At 38.4% G+C, this 13928-nt stretch overlaps 3 protein-coding genes across 3 annotated transcripts; 1 reads left to right on the top strand and 2 right to left on the bottom strand.

Moving 5' to 3' along the window:
• Positions 1-2582: 2582 nt before the first annotated feature.
• On the top strand, positions 2583-3222 carry LOC145569433 (uncharacterized). Its single transcript, XM_081628777.1, has 2 exons — positions 2583-2885; positions 2995-3222. The coding sequence occupies exons 1-2, from the start codon at positions 2583-2585 to the stop codon at positions 3220-3222; spliced, it is 531 nt and encodes a 176-aa protein (XP_081484903.1).
• A 3934-nt stretch (positions 3223-7156) lies between these two features.
• On the bottom strand, positions 7157-10630 carry LOC145569422 (serine/threonine-protein phosphatase 7 long form homolog). The gene is made up of 5 exons (XM_081628769.1): positions 10534-10630; positions 10193-10293; positions 9223-10030; positions 8075-8395; positions 7157-7987 (listed from the first exon to the last, which is right to left on the bottom strand). Exons 1-3 carry the CDS (start codon positions 10628-10630, stop codon positions 9368-9370), a joined length of 861 nt encoding a protein of 286 aa, XP_081484895.1. The 3' UTR covers positions 7157-7987; positions 8075-8395; positions 9223-9367.
• Positions 10424-13473, bottom strand: LOC145583785 (uncharacterized). The gene has a single exon (XM_081640761.1). It carries the CDS (start codon positions 12946-12948, stop codon positions 10996-10998), a length of 1953 nt encoding a protein of 650 aa, XP_081496887.1. The 5' UTR covers positions 12949-13473; the 3' UTR covers positions 10424-10995.
• Between the last annotated feature and the right edge of the window lie 455 nt (positions 13474-13928).

Genomic DNA, 13928 nt, shown 5'->3' with positions numbered 1-13928 from the left:
GTGGTGGTGAGGTGGAGTTTTAATTTACTGTTGGTGGTGAGTTTGGGTTTTGGTTTGTTGGTGGTGGCTGGTGATTGGTGATGTAGGGTTCGTTGGTGGTGGTTGGTGACATGGGGTTTCGGTTCGTTGGTGGTGGCTAGTGACATGGGGTTTTGGTTCGTTGGTGGTGGCGGTGAGGTGGGGTTTCGGTTGGTGGTGATGAGGTGGGGTTTCGATCTTAGGGGTAGTGATGTGGGGTTTTAATTAGATCTTGGTGGTGGTGAGATCGTGAGAGGGTGGTGGGGGGTGTTCGTTGCTAGTGGTGCGAGTTGGTTGGGTGCGTGGGTTTTTGGTGGTTTTAGTGGGGTTCGTTTTAGATCTAAGTAGTGGTGAGAAAGTGGTTACAAGGGTGTTGGTGGTGTTTAGTTTACTAATCAAAGTTTTCTTTCATTTTAATGAACTTATTTTAATCAAAGTTTGTATGTATTAATAATAAATATTAATTTATTAATAGCTTACAATAAAAAAAAAAATGAGTCATGGTCCCTAATCTTTTGCTGACTAGGCTAGGTCCCTCAACTTTTTGGTCATAAACACCAAGAGTGGTGGTTGAGGGACAAAAAGTGAACAAATGAAAGTTGAGGGACTAAAAGTGCACAAATACAATAGTTTAGAGACCGTATTTGTGCTTTACTCATTATTAGGGTAGGTTCAATCTCTTTTAGATTGGATTTTTACTTTCATCCCCGAACTACCAGTCATGGTTCCAGACCTATTGGAGTTAACGATCTCTTGGATTGTTAAGGGGTGTAACCTTCACCTCGTGAACGGTTTACAAGTTCCTAAAACTTATTGGCGACTCTTTTGCTCTAGCTTCCTTCCCTTTGGACGCCACCATGCTTAAGTGTATGATCACAGTGGGGTTCAAGTTTGGGGTAATGCTTGAAATATTCCTTACATCACCCCTAATTGCAATTGTCCAATCAAGACTTGATCTTAGCAATAGTCCACAATGATGGAAGTTGTATCGCCAACATGCCAAGTATTAAAAGTAACCTCTGTCTTTTTCTCTTCTATTATTTATTTTTTTGTTTTTTTCAAGTTAGCTAGCGTACCCTTAATAATGCTAATCATATTACTACCTCCAGTTCATTTTAGTTGCAACAAAGTACAACTTTACGCAAACCTAGGCAAAAATTTTAAGGGGCTTAATGCATGTGAGTATTAAGTAATTAAGGGAGTTAAAAAGGAGGGAAAGCATGTGGTCCCATTTTTTTTAATAAAGTAAAACAAGTGGGAAATTTTGGTGAGGTGGAGTTTTCCCACCCAAAAAAATATGACTTTTCACATGGTTGAGAATTTCCTCCCAAATTTCCAGCCAATTTAAGAGGGAGTTCCCCCTTTTTTTTTTTTCCACGAGTTTCCCTCCCAAATTTTCAAGGGAAATTCAAAAAGTATGCCAAAATACCCCAAAACCTGTTTTCTTAACAATTCAAATCAATTCCCCTTATAAAAAGGGGAAGTTCCAATGCACAAACAGTTTGTTTATCAACCAAAAGACAGATCAGGGAGGGGTTGGGGGGTGGGGGGTTTAGGGTGAATAATTCAGTGTTTACAAAACACCAGACTACAAATTACAAAAGCCTACAATTAGTTTATAATTAGCCTAAATTCATAGTGCTAAGTTAAACAAAAGCAGCATCCATGTTCATTTCTTCTAGGCTCCGTTGAAGACCATCCAAAAAATTTTAGCCACCACTTCATCACCTTCAGACAGCCTGAAAAAAAAGGATAGGGACTCATGGCAGAGTTCTTTGAAGAACTCTTTTTTTTTTAATGAAAATCAACTGTACAATGAGGAACAGACAATGGCAGCATGGAATTATTTCACAGAAGAAGAAACTGAAGAAGACAACAGCAACTCAGAAGAAGAAGCTGGTTATGATGTAGATGATGATGGTGAACTACATGGTCCACTGCATATGTATGGCAGACAAAGCAGAGAAATGACAGTAGAAGAGAAGCGCCAATTAGTTGATGAGATCATGCTCAATATGGAGGGAGACTCTTTGCCAAGAGGATTTTTATCTAGTTTGGCCAGAAAGCATCATGTGCATAGATCAACAACAACAAGATGGTTTAAGGTAATTAAGCAACACATGTTAGAAGGCAATGTTGTAGATGTTAGGACCAAAAAAATAGGTACTGTTGGCAGAAAACAAAAGGAGTACACTGATGAATTCTTAACATCAGTGCCTTTGTACAAAAGACAAACTGAAAGAGGATATGCTGTAGCACTTCATGTCTCTAAGTCTGCTATTCACAGGTTAAGGAAAAGGGGTAGACTGAGAACACACACAAGCACAAACAAACCAGCACTCACTGACCAGCATAAAATAGCAAGACTGAAATGGGTTCTAAGTCACATAACCCCAATTCCAGCAGAAGAGGACCCTTCATTTGAAGACATGCAACAATGGATACACATTTATGAAAAGTGTTTTTTCATAAACCCAGAAACAAGGACATTCTACCTTCTTCCAGCAAAAGACAATCCATACAGAGCACAATAGTCCAAAAGGTTCAAGATAAAGGCTATGTTTATGGGCATGATTGGGAAACCATTGTATGATGCAAACAAACAGTTATTACATGATGGGAAGTATGGTCTTTTCCCTTTTGTCAAGTACGAGGAAGCAAAGAAAAAGAGTAAAAACAGAGACAAGGGAACCATAGAGGCTAAGGCAGTCCAGAGTATTAATAAGGAAGCAATAAGGGACATGCTACTTAATCATGTGTTGCCAACAATACATGAACAATGGCCACCACAGCTTCCCAAGGACATAACTATTCAATGGGACAATGCTAGGCCTCACCAAATACCACAAGATGCAGAATTTCAAGAAGCATGTCAAGCATATGGATTCAACATACAATTTATTTTTTCAACCAGCTCAATCACCAGACATGAATGTTCCAGACTTAGGACTATTCAATGTCATTCAATCACTGCAGTATCAGTCATTCCCTCAGAATTTAGATGATCTCATCAAAGAAGTTGAAATAGCATTCAAAGGATTTGATCTAGAGTTGAACAAATACAGTTGGATTACACTTCAGTCATGCATGATTGAGGTATTAACAAGAAAAGGAGGAAACAACTACATAACACCACACATGAAAAAAAGAAGTCTAGACAGGCAAGGTATTCTACCAGATTTGCTTCAAGTTGACAAGGAATAATTGTAGAGGTTGTTTCCTATCTTGATTCAATCACAATCCCAAGTACAAGTGCAAATGAATTTCAAATGGAAGTAGATGCAGATTGAAGAATATAAGGAAGCACAATCAAACCATCTGAGCCAAAGACTGCCACACATAACCAGTACAATCTTAACATGTTTTTTTGTTGTTTTTGTTGGTATTGGTTAGGTGTATTTTGGTAAATACTTAATGTAAACATTCTTAGGTAGTCTTGTATGCTACTTTAATTTAGTTTGGTTTTGTAAAAATCACAACCTTTTGTTATTAATGGAAACACAACCTTTTTTGGGTACTAATCATCCATCAGAAAGGATTACAGTTCTCTTTCAAGGCATCAATGAGTTATGGTACCTCAATAGAAACCTCAATCAGAGGTAACTAGAGCAGCCATGACACTCAAATAGCTATCAGATGAGTCCCTTCATCATTTGGATGGGATTCAATGCATCATAGAAAGGGGACCCATCAACAAAATCTTCCTAGCAGTCAACCAACACACAATCACAACTCCTCAAGTCAGCCAACAGACCAGTTCATATTCCATAAACAATTACAGAAGCACACAACCAACATCTCAAACCCAAACATAATAGCCAAACATAACAGGGGACTCATCAATTTATATCCAAATCAACAATTCATATCCAAACAACCAACAACTCATACCCCAACATCATATCCTAACATAACAGAGGACTCAACAATTCATTTAAAAAACAACAATTCATACCCAAACAACCAACAACTCATACCCAAACAACATATCCAAACATAACAGGAAACACATCAAAACATACCCAATCAACCAACAAAATCAGACTAGGCATAACAAAGAACAGGGGACTCATCAATAACATAATTAACCATAAATTGCACTGCCCAATTAGTATGGGGGAAGGGACTACTGGGGGTAGTAGATCTGGAGGTAAGCCTCCAGTACGTCATCTGGATCCTGCCCCCCTGGAGGTAAGCCTCTCAAGCGCTTAGTACCAGCGCTAGTCCCAAAAGTACTCCCACCCATCATGGGATGGGAAGCGGGTGGCTGAAGAACTTCTCCGGCAGTCAGCTCCTGGAACAAAGAAACCCTGTTTTAGAATTAGCGTCTGGTGGCGGTGAAGCAGTTGGAACAGCCATCACAGCAGCAGATCCACCTTCTTTGGTGGAAACAACCTTCAGATCTGGGCTGTTGATAAGTGGTTTATTTGACCACTTATAATGTTGATTTAAACCCGATTTTGTAATCTTTTCCCCTCTTTGTAACCGTTTTTGAATGAAAATGTTGTATCTTGGCCTCGCCCCTTCTTTACTTGTGTTTGTCCATGTTTTGCATGTATTATATTTTAATTTAACAAGCACTCAAATCATGGAGTAAATTTTAATTTCTCGAAGACAAAGAAGGGAGAGCCCGCTCCAGTGGGAGCGGGCGTGCACCTCCCCTGGAGCGGGCGCTCCCCAACTTCAGCAACATTTTGCCCAAATGCAGAGTCTGTGAGGACCGGACGTGCACCTATCCAGGAGCGGGCGATCCTTCCTTTGAACTTGAAGACTGCCTATGCTGTAGAACAGGGGAGCGGGCGTGCACCTTACCAGGAGCGGGCGCTCCTCCTTGTTACTTTCAAGTCTGACTTCCCACTGAAGCAGGAAGAGCGGGCGTGCATCAGAACGGAGCGGGCGCTGCTCTTTGTGGAGCGGGCGCTCCTCGCTGGGAATCCGTTTTTTTTTTACGGATTTCCCTATGTTTTTCGGGGAGCATAAATACCTCCCCTTTAGCTCATTTGAGGGAAGCGAACAGTAGCCTAGTTTTCAGATATCTCTCTTAGTTTGAAACATTCCTTTTAATTAATTTAGCTTAGTTTTCATCAAATTAATCATTGTAATAGTTGGTTTCAAGATTCATCCTCAAGAATTGACACTTTGTATTCAACATTTCCAAGCTTTAATTAGTAACTTCCTTCTACTTTTCTCCATTCAAATTCTAGTCTTATTTGTTCTTGCATGATATTTAAATCTTCTTAGTTCTTGATAATTATTTGTTATTGGATGATAGTTATTTCAATTGTTAATCACTTTTCCCCAATTATTGAAGAAGTTAGAACCCTAATACTTGTTTGCATGTTGATAAACATGAGTTGTGAGTAGTCTTCTTGCTAGGGGTTGGGTGAAGCTCAACCTTTTGGATTAATTATGCAAATGTGGGAGAAGCATTGACGATGTTTGTATTGCAATTAAATTGATTATATGAGATTGCTTGTTAGTTCTTCATGATAGGATTAGCTACCCTTGACTTAGGAGCTTGATAGCATGATATGCTTAGTTTGACATGGGAATGTAAATTGAGTATGTCTTTACTTATTGCAATTTGATTATGTATCATCTATTGCTAGACTAATGAGGAATCTAAGTTTAGTAGTGTGAGTTGTTTTCTCATTGCATGAGGTTGATTTTACATATTGTCCTTGCTATACCTTGTCTATTTTACTCCCCGTTTGCCTAATTGCCTTGGTTGAGTGGATCCCATTCCCTAGTATCTTTAATCCATCGATTTAGAATCATAGTTTGTTTGTCTACTTGACGAACCCCAATTGACATAGACTTCGAATTAGCTTAAGAGTTAAGATCTTTAGCAACCATATCCCGTTCCTTGTGGACCGAACTCTTACTTATCATTATGCTTGGTGTGTAAGGTGTTTGTTAATAAATGTGTTTTATTGAGTATGGAATGTGCGACCGTTCTAACGCCCATCAGCTGTGAGGTGGCGGAACCGGCCTTTTGGACCCAGAAACCTTTGACGGCTTCTCATCCTCATCGCTTGAGATGTATTCAGCAAGCTTCGCCTCAACAATCTTCCTCCTAGCAATTACAGAAGCACGACGGAGCGGCTTCATCACCCCAGAACCACGACAAGGTATGTATGTGGTTACCTCAGGTTTAGGTGGGGATCGTGTGGATCCAGAAGAAAGGGACTCATGGCTTACAAGATCTATTATTTTTGGTTGAGAAGAAGACATTTCAAGAGTGAAATGGGGTGAATCGGCGTAAAAAAACCCAGAAGATGAAGAGAGAGAAAGGGGAAAGATCCCAGTTTTTTTTAGGAGAGAGAATAAGAAAGGACGAGAGAGAGAGATTTAAAGAGGTAGGGTTTGAGAGGGGGGGGTGTGATTTCTGGAAAAAATTTCCAGAATTTAATTCTCCTAACCATTTTCTAGAATTGAATGCAGATTCAATGAAGGTGGTTGGAGATGAAGGAATTTAAAGGGGAAGGGGGTAAATTTGGTGGGAGTAGTTAATTTAATTAATTAAATCATCAAACTATGCAAATGAAATTAGGAGTGTTAATAAAATAGATTAAGAAAAAAGTAAGGGCATATATGTAATTTTACAGGCCAAAAGTTACCAAATAAGGAAATTTTTTTTGTTGCAAGTAATATGAACCACCCCAAAATGGAAATTGTTGCAACTAAAATGAACCGGAGGTAACGATTTCCGTAGATATTGCTTAATTATAAACTAATTCCCTAATTGCGTTGGTTTAAAAACTAATTCCCACGGTACTGTCCACGTAGGACTGGTACAAGGTTCATATATATATATATATATTTGGTTCAACATAGAAACGCTAACGGTGATAGCGGTTCTATACAGTAGAATCGTATAGAACCACTAACACCATTAGCGGTTCTAATAATTAAATAACAAACACCATTGGCAAAGCTGACATATAAACCGCAAATACTGTTAGCGTTTTTTGTAGTAAAACTGCAAACTGCATTAGCGGTTTTTACTTGTGAGCCTACCACTTTAAAACTGCTATTTAAACCTGTAAGTGTGCTCCAAAAAAATATGAACCTGAAAATATTAAAAGGCATAATGCCTAATATAAAGAACCTGTGACAAACTAACAAATATGCCTTCATCCAAGACAAAGTTAATAGCAAAGATTATCCAGTTTATTATATACAAATCAAAAGTCCTAATGCCTTTCTCCAACACAAACTAAACATATGTTCATCAAAATATAAATAAAATGTTATTTACATATAATTTAAGACCAAAAAAGTGCTTCTAGCTATCTAACACCTAGGATCCACGCTGCTTCTTTTAATGATGTTCCGATGATCCAAATGCAGATTCATTAACCTCTGTATTGGGTGATAGCTGTGAAATAGTAGAACGCAAGGTGCGTGATTGTATTAGGTATGTTAATTGTAGTTTGGGAGTACAAGATTGATGAGGAGAAGACTCGTAGTTCAAAGAGAATGAAGATGGGCTGAGCGTAGTATGTGGTGATATGGGAGAAGTAAGTGGTGAGGTAGGAGGACAAAGAGGAGGAGTACATTGAGGAGGAGGAGTGGCAGTAGCAAATGAAGAAGGAGTGGCAGTAGCAGCAGAAGAAGTGGCAGTAGCAGCTTGAGTAGAAGTGGCAGCAGGAGTAGTAGTAGAAGTGGCAGCAGCAATAGTAGGAGTGACAGCAATAGAAGTATCAGTAGGAGCAGGAGTAGGAGAATTAGGGAGGTGTCGTGGTGGCCTAGAAGCAAGGATACCTAATGAGGATGTTGATTGAGTGGTGACACCTACATCATGGAGCATGTATGCTTTGCCAACTGTATGCAAGGTCTAGGTGCAGGAACTTGCTAAACTTTGTAAGGTGTGCAATGCCAACTCCAAAGCTTTATCAACGGGCAAATCGGAAGTAGACTCTTCCACACGAGTGCACGTTCTCACAACCTTAGCAACTGTTTCAGACTAGATAAAAATGAAAATAGTTAGCTCTTTAAATTTTAATTGTCATCAGAAAAAAAAATCACATAAGCACCATTGCGTAATTCTTACAAGCACAAACTCATTAGAGGCGGGCTGATATTTAGTTGAAGGACGTTCTTGGTCCGGCGGAGTGATAATAAGCTTTGTAATTGTCCGATACCAAGCTAAATAGGCATCCAATGTTGTTGTTTGACCCTTGGCCAAAGTGCCACCAACAACTCTATCTTCTCGCTTATTCCACTCTTCTAAATACTTGGCATGGATCTTGACATAATTTTTGTTTTTTGCACCTCTACGATCAATACGATGAAGTGACTCACTCGTGTTACACGGAAGAGGGATAGGTTGGTCAAATCCAAACTGTCGCATCCCTCGATCGGGAAGATGATACTTAATAATGTCAAAACAAATTAATGGTGAGTAAGTACGCCACACATGTGTATCGCTTCGACATATTTCCGGAAGTAAAGAAAGAATATCCTCCATATACGATTGCCATGTCATTTATTAAAAGCATACACCAAAGAGATGACATTCAAATTGTACATCTATCGTTTTAAAATAGTTGTATTATTGCGTTAAATATTTGGAACTATGCATTTCAGCTTCAAGAATGGTTCTAATTAAGCTCAAGCCTCTATGTTGTCAATATTCAGCATAATAAAGTAAACAAAGAATTGGTTTTAAAAAAAAGTAAACAAAGATGTAGCCTGCTTTATGAAAGTAAACAAATATACAAATAATTGGTATATAACCACAGATGAATCAACTACTCTAAAGCATTATAAAAGTAATAAATTAGCATTGCAACATTTTGTTCATTAAGTGGGTTCAGCAAACAAGTTTGGCACTTATCATAGCTCATATGATGCTGACTTATCATAGCTCATATGATGCTGGAATTAATATAAGAACCTATACCGAATCTGCATTAAGAAATAAGAATTGAAGGACTACAAATATGTTAAAATAAAGAAGTTTGCATTGTATTTTAAGTTTCTATTTAACTGTTTGTACTAAAATGTATCAATCTTTATCTTGTGAAATGTAAGAAGACCTACAACCTACTGACAAAGTAGAGAATTGTTAAAACCATCAGAAATTCTAAGATTAAAAGTTGCTAAAACATACATAGCATCTGACAACAGAAAACTAGTAATAAACCAACAAAAAAAGAGGAAAGAAAAAGGGAAGCTAGTAGTCTGTGAAAATTATACCTGATCATCACTTTGGTGATCCAATGCGTCCCTGTAATATGAAAGGCCACCGCTAGCTGATTCTACGCGCGTAAAGTATACACGTAACCAACTGAAATTAGAGTAAAAATCTCAAGTTAAAAAAAGACAGAACCTATAACTAGAATCAGATGTACTTGCATGCTAAAGGGTCAATGCCCTTCATATGTTGAGAGCCAAGTATCTGAGGATCTGTTACATCCTCAGGCTGCTGCTCTGGAGGATTATTGTCGGCCTGCCGAAGTCGAGATATTGCTGGTACACCAATGTGTATTTGCTCCCATGACCATAACTGAAGCAATAACAAAGGTCCTCCTATCTCCTTTGCCTCACGTCTACAAGCTCGACATAATTGCCTATATAAAAAGGCAAGCGTTGCACTACCCCAACTATAGTTTCCTGCTGTATGAAGATATGTCAAAAGTGGTAAGTAAATAAGCTGAACTGCATCACCACTCTTATCAGTAAACAAAACAGATCCCATAAGCATAAGTATATATGCTCTTGCAAATCTCTGCACTGTAAGGTCATCAGCATCCGGGGACAAGTTTGAGAAGTTTTTCCTCCACCAAGATAATCTGAGTGCAGAGCCCTTGAGTGTTGGCTTCTGAGTTGTATCATCAACCCCTGGCATAACTCCTAGCAATTCTTCTACAAGTGCAGACCATTTTTGAGAAGTGGATCCGATGACAGCATCACCGTGTACTCGCAACCCTAACAAGACGACCACATCCCCTAAAGTAATAGTTGCCTCACCAATTGCCAAGTGGAATGTATGTGTTTCTTGTCTCTACCTCTCAACCAAAGCGGTAATGAGAGGTCGATCAAGACCTACAAAACATCATAGTCTGTGCATTCCATAGAAGCCTGCTTGCTTAACATAACTCAACATTCGATCATCTACTACCCAATTCCGAGTCAAAGAAAATAAATGCTCCCTACATGACAATACCTTATCTCCTCGTGCTACTCCTTTCCACACATCCTCACTCCTATGACCCTCTTGGTAAATAAGAACGGAACGGTCAAGGGGGCCCGAGTGGACCATTTGACCTGAATTCAAAATAAATGCAAATAGGTTAGCACATGACTGCATATTGTATAATTACAATTGAATGTTAAACACAAGCATGCTGACTAATGTAAACTATTAAAAATAAATAAAATTGATTTGCCTCGAAATTTGACTGCTATTCCTATATCTACAAGTGGTCTTGTTATGCCCTCGAAAATGACATATGCTGCATTGCTTTTTTGCTCGTATCTTTTCATCCATCTCGTTTCGAAACCTACTTGAAGGGGTGCGTCCAGGGGCGCGCTTTTGAGTAGGGGGAGCAACAATTTTAGGGCCAACATATGGAGGCCATCTCGAAACATCATGTACAGGCATGAAAGTATTCTTATAAGTATCCCTATACTATGTTGTTCTGAAGAAAGGGTCAACAAAATCAGCATATGATAAGCTTCGATGTCGACAAACAGCTAAAACATGAGAGCATGGAAGCATATAGATGGTCAGTTTTTGACATGTAAAGTCCTTTTAGATAGGTTCACAGTATGAACATGACCACCTTTTCCAGAAGCTCGATTACCACAACCAGTTTCAACTGCAAACAAGCCCTTCTCATAATCAAAAGGATTAACCTTATGTGCTGCTGATTTTTTAAAGTTATCATCGATAGTTTTCAATGCCTTTTCACTGTACTCATAACCTTCTTGCAATCTTCTTTTACCCCAACCACGCCTAATCACAAATTAAGAATTCACTCTATGGAACGTCATTTTTACTAAAGCAGTAATAGGTAAAAAACGAGCTCCTTTCATTACCCCATTGAAGCACTCTGACATATTTGTGGTTCGTATGCCGTACCTAAAACCACCATCATGATAGATTGACCACTTATACAATGGTTTCTCTGCCAACCATTCACGTGCTTCCAATTTCAATTCACAAATCTTGTTAAAGTAGTGTATGAACTTATTCTTTTGACGTGCATCCGCGACACGACCAAGTAGGTTTTTCAAGTGAGCATTCTTAAATTTGGAGTTGAAATTTGAGGCTAGATGACGAATACAAAACCTGTGATGAGCATGTGGTTCTTCCCATCCACTTCCAACAACGGTCATTGTTTTCAAAATCGAGGCATGCCTATCTGAAATGACACAAAGACCCTTTCTTTGAGTAACAAATTGCCGTATGCATAACATGAACCATTCCCATGCATCACCCGTCTCACCTTCAACAACGGCAAAAGCAAGAGGAAACAACTGAAAATTAGCATTTGTGGCCATGGCAATGAGAAGTGTCCCCTTGTATTTTCCGTAAAGATGGGTGCCATCAATGGTAATAAGTGGGCGACAATGGTTAAAGCCATCAATAGATGGCTTGAATGCCCAAAAAACTCTCTGGAACACATGAGTAGAAGGGTCTAATGTTGGTGTCGTACACCGATGAACCACTGTACCCTCATTTGACTCTTTTAAAGCTTGCATAAATTTGGATAACTCTTCATATGATTTATCCCAATCTCCAAAAATAGTAGTGATTGCCTTTGGCTTGGCTAACCAAACCCTCTTGTATGTTATGGTATATTGAAATCGATCTTTAATAACTTGCACTATAGCACAAACTTTTAAAGAAGGGTCGGCTCGTATGAGATCAAGTATAACATCACACACAAAATCAGACGACAAAAGGGGATGGTCAAGATTATTAATTTCACCAACACATGTGCTTGCATGAGGTCCTTCGTACTTCACAATTCTAAATGTAGGAAGTGCTGGTAACTTGATTGCACGCAACCTCCAAGGACGTTTGCACTTTTCCTTTCTTATGCACTCAACAACATATTTTTCAGGTTGCACTTCCTTCACTCGAAAAGTTTGATTTTTGGATATAGAATACTGTTTAACAACGTCTTTTAACTGTTGCAAAGTATCAAACTCTTGACCAACTTTAAACTCACCCCGAAGAGAAAAGTTGTTGTTCCCCGACCAAGTTCTCCAAGAATCAAGCACTTCTGGGTCTACATCTGGAACATTGTTAAAATCATATGTTGGTGCACTTTCCTTAATAAGCATCTCATTAGCTTCTCTTACATCATCATCTTCACCCTCATCACTATCCACCATAACATCATCACCTAGCGTATCTAGCTCGGGGTGTAATGAATTATAATCACCAAAGGAAGCAAATCTTGATTGAGGTGAGGGTGTTGGAGAAGTCACATCCGATAAATGATCAACAACATAATGATCATCGGTAAGCATTCTTGTAAATGATACCCTCCCTTCATTAGGAATTCTTCCTGGCGAGTTTGGGACCATACCCAAAAAATATTGAACGGTAGGAAAAGAACCCGTGTTATCTACCACACTTGCTTGCTTGGGAACAAATTCTAAATACAATTGAATATTAGACATTGAATATTGTCTTACAGCAGCCCACATGTTTTTTAATGAGCTATCATCATTCAATCGAATGGCTGCATATGAGTTGTGTGTAGAATACCTCATTCTCATCTTCAACTCAAAATATCGAGAATCACACCCCGCAACTTCATATATCTTACTTAGAACCTCCGAGAAACCCATAGAACTACTGACTAGCAAAAATCTATTCTCCCCACCAATATATGACACGTCACCTCCTGTTTCTACAAGTTCCCCGCGCATAAAACAGAGTAGAGGGAAATTTGACATCTCCATATTCTAAATAAAGAATTCCAACATGCAAATTACACAAAACCACAATTTTAAAATATATAACTTATAATACATAAATTAATGAATTATTGCATGCAATGATATTGTTTGAAGAACCAAATTACTAGAACAGAGCTTGACATGAACAAATTCCACCACTTAAGTAAAGCATCAAATTATACTCATAAAATATTGCATTATCACCATGAAATTTTAGAAATTTACGCTCATACATACACCTAGTATCAAATTAATTTAGGAATTAAATTACAATATACATGATGAATGAAAAAAAAATAAAAGGGAAAATTAGGGCTAACCTCTCAAATTGATGGTTGAAATATACAATTGGGACAAATTATGTGCATTACCGCTGTCGTGGAGGTCGTACGGACGTCTTCGTACACCGCTGCCGTGGTGGTCAAGTTTGGTGGTCGCCGCAAGGAAGTCCGGTGGTCGTGTTGTGGAGTTTGGATGATACTGCACTCCTTTGTTTTTGTTCTTCGTGAGAATATTATAGGTGTGATGTTATTATTTTTTTTCCAAAAAAAAAGGTGTGATATTATTAAATTAGAAAAGAAATGCTAATGACTTTAGCGGTTATTATCTAAGAACCGCTAATGGTGTTAGTGGTTCTATACGATTCTACTGTATAGAACCGCTATCACCATTAGCGGTTCTATGTTGAACCAAAAAAAAAAAAAATACGAACCTTGTACCAGTCCTACGTGGACAGTACCGTGGGAATTAGTTTTTAAACCAACGCAATTAGGGAATTAGTTTATAATTAAGCAATATCTACGGAAATCGTTCGAACCGGAGGTAGTATTATTTTTGAGGTAAAGCTGAACATATTATTATATACTCCCTCCGTTTTTAAATACTTGCTCCATTTCTCCATGTGCGGAGTTTTAGGAGAAATTGGAGAAAATTATAAAATATGGAGGTAGTGTGGTTGGTGGAAGAATAAAGAATTGTAAAAA

This window comes from Chenopodium album, chromosome 2 (assembly GCF_948465745.1).
Source record: "Chenopodium album chromosome 2, dcCheAlbu1.1, whole genome shotgun sequence".
Lineage (NCBI taxonomy): Eukaryota > Viridiplantae > Streptophyta > Magnoliopsida > Caryophyllales > Amaranthaceae > Chenopodium > Chenopodium album.
Note: the sequence above shows the minus strand (reverse complement) of the source record. Positions and strands in the feature narration are given on the sequence as shown.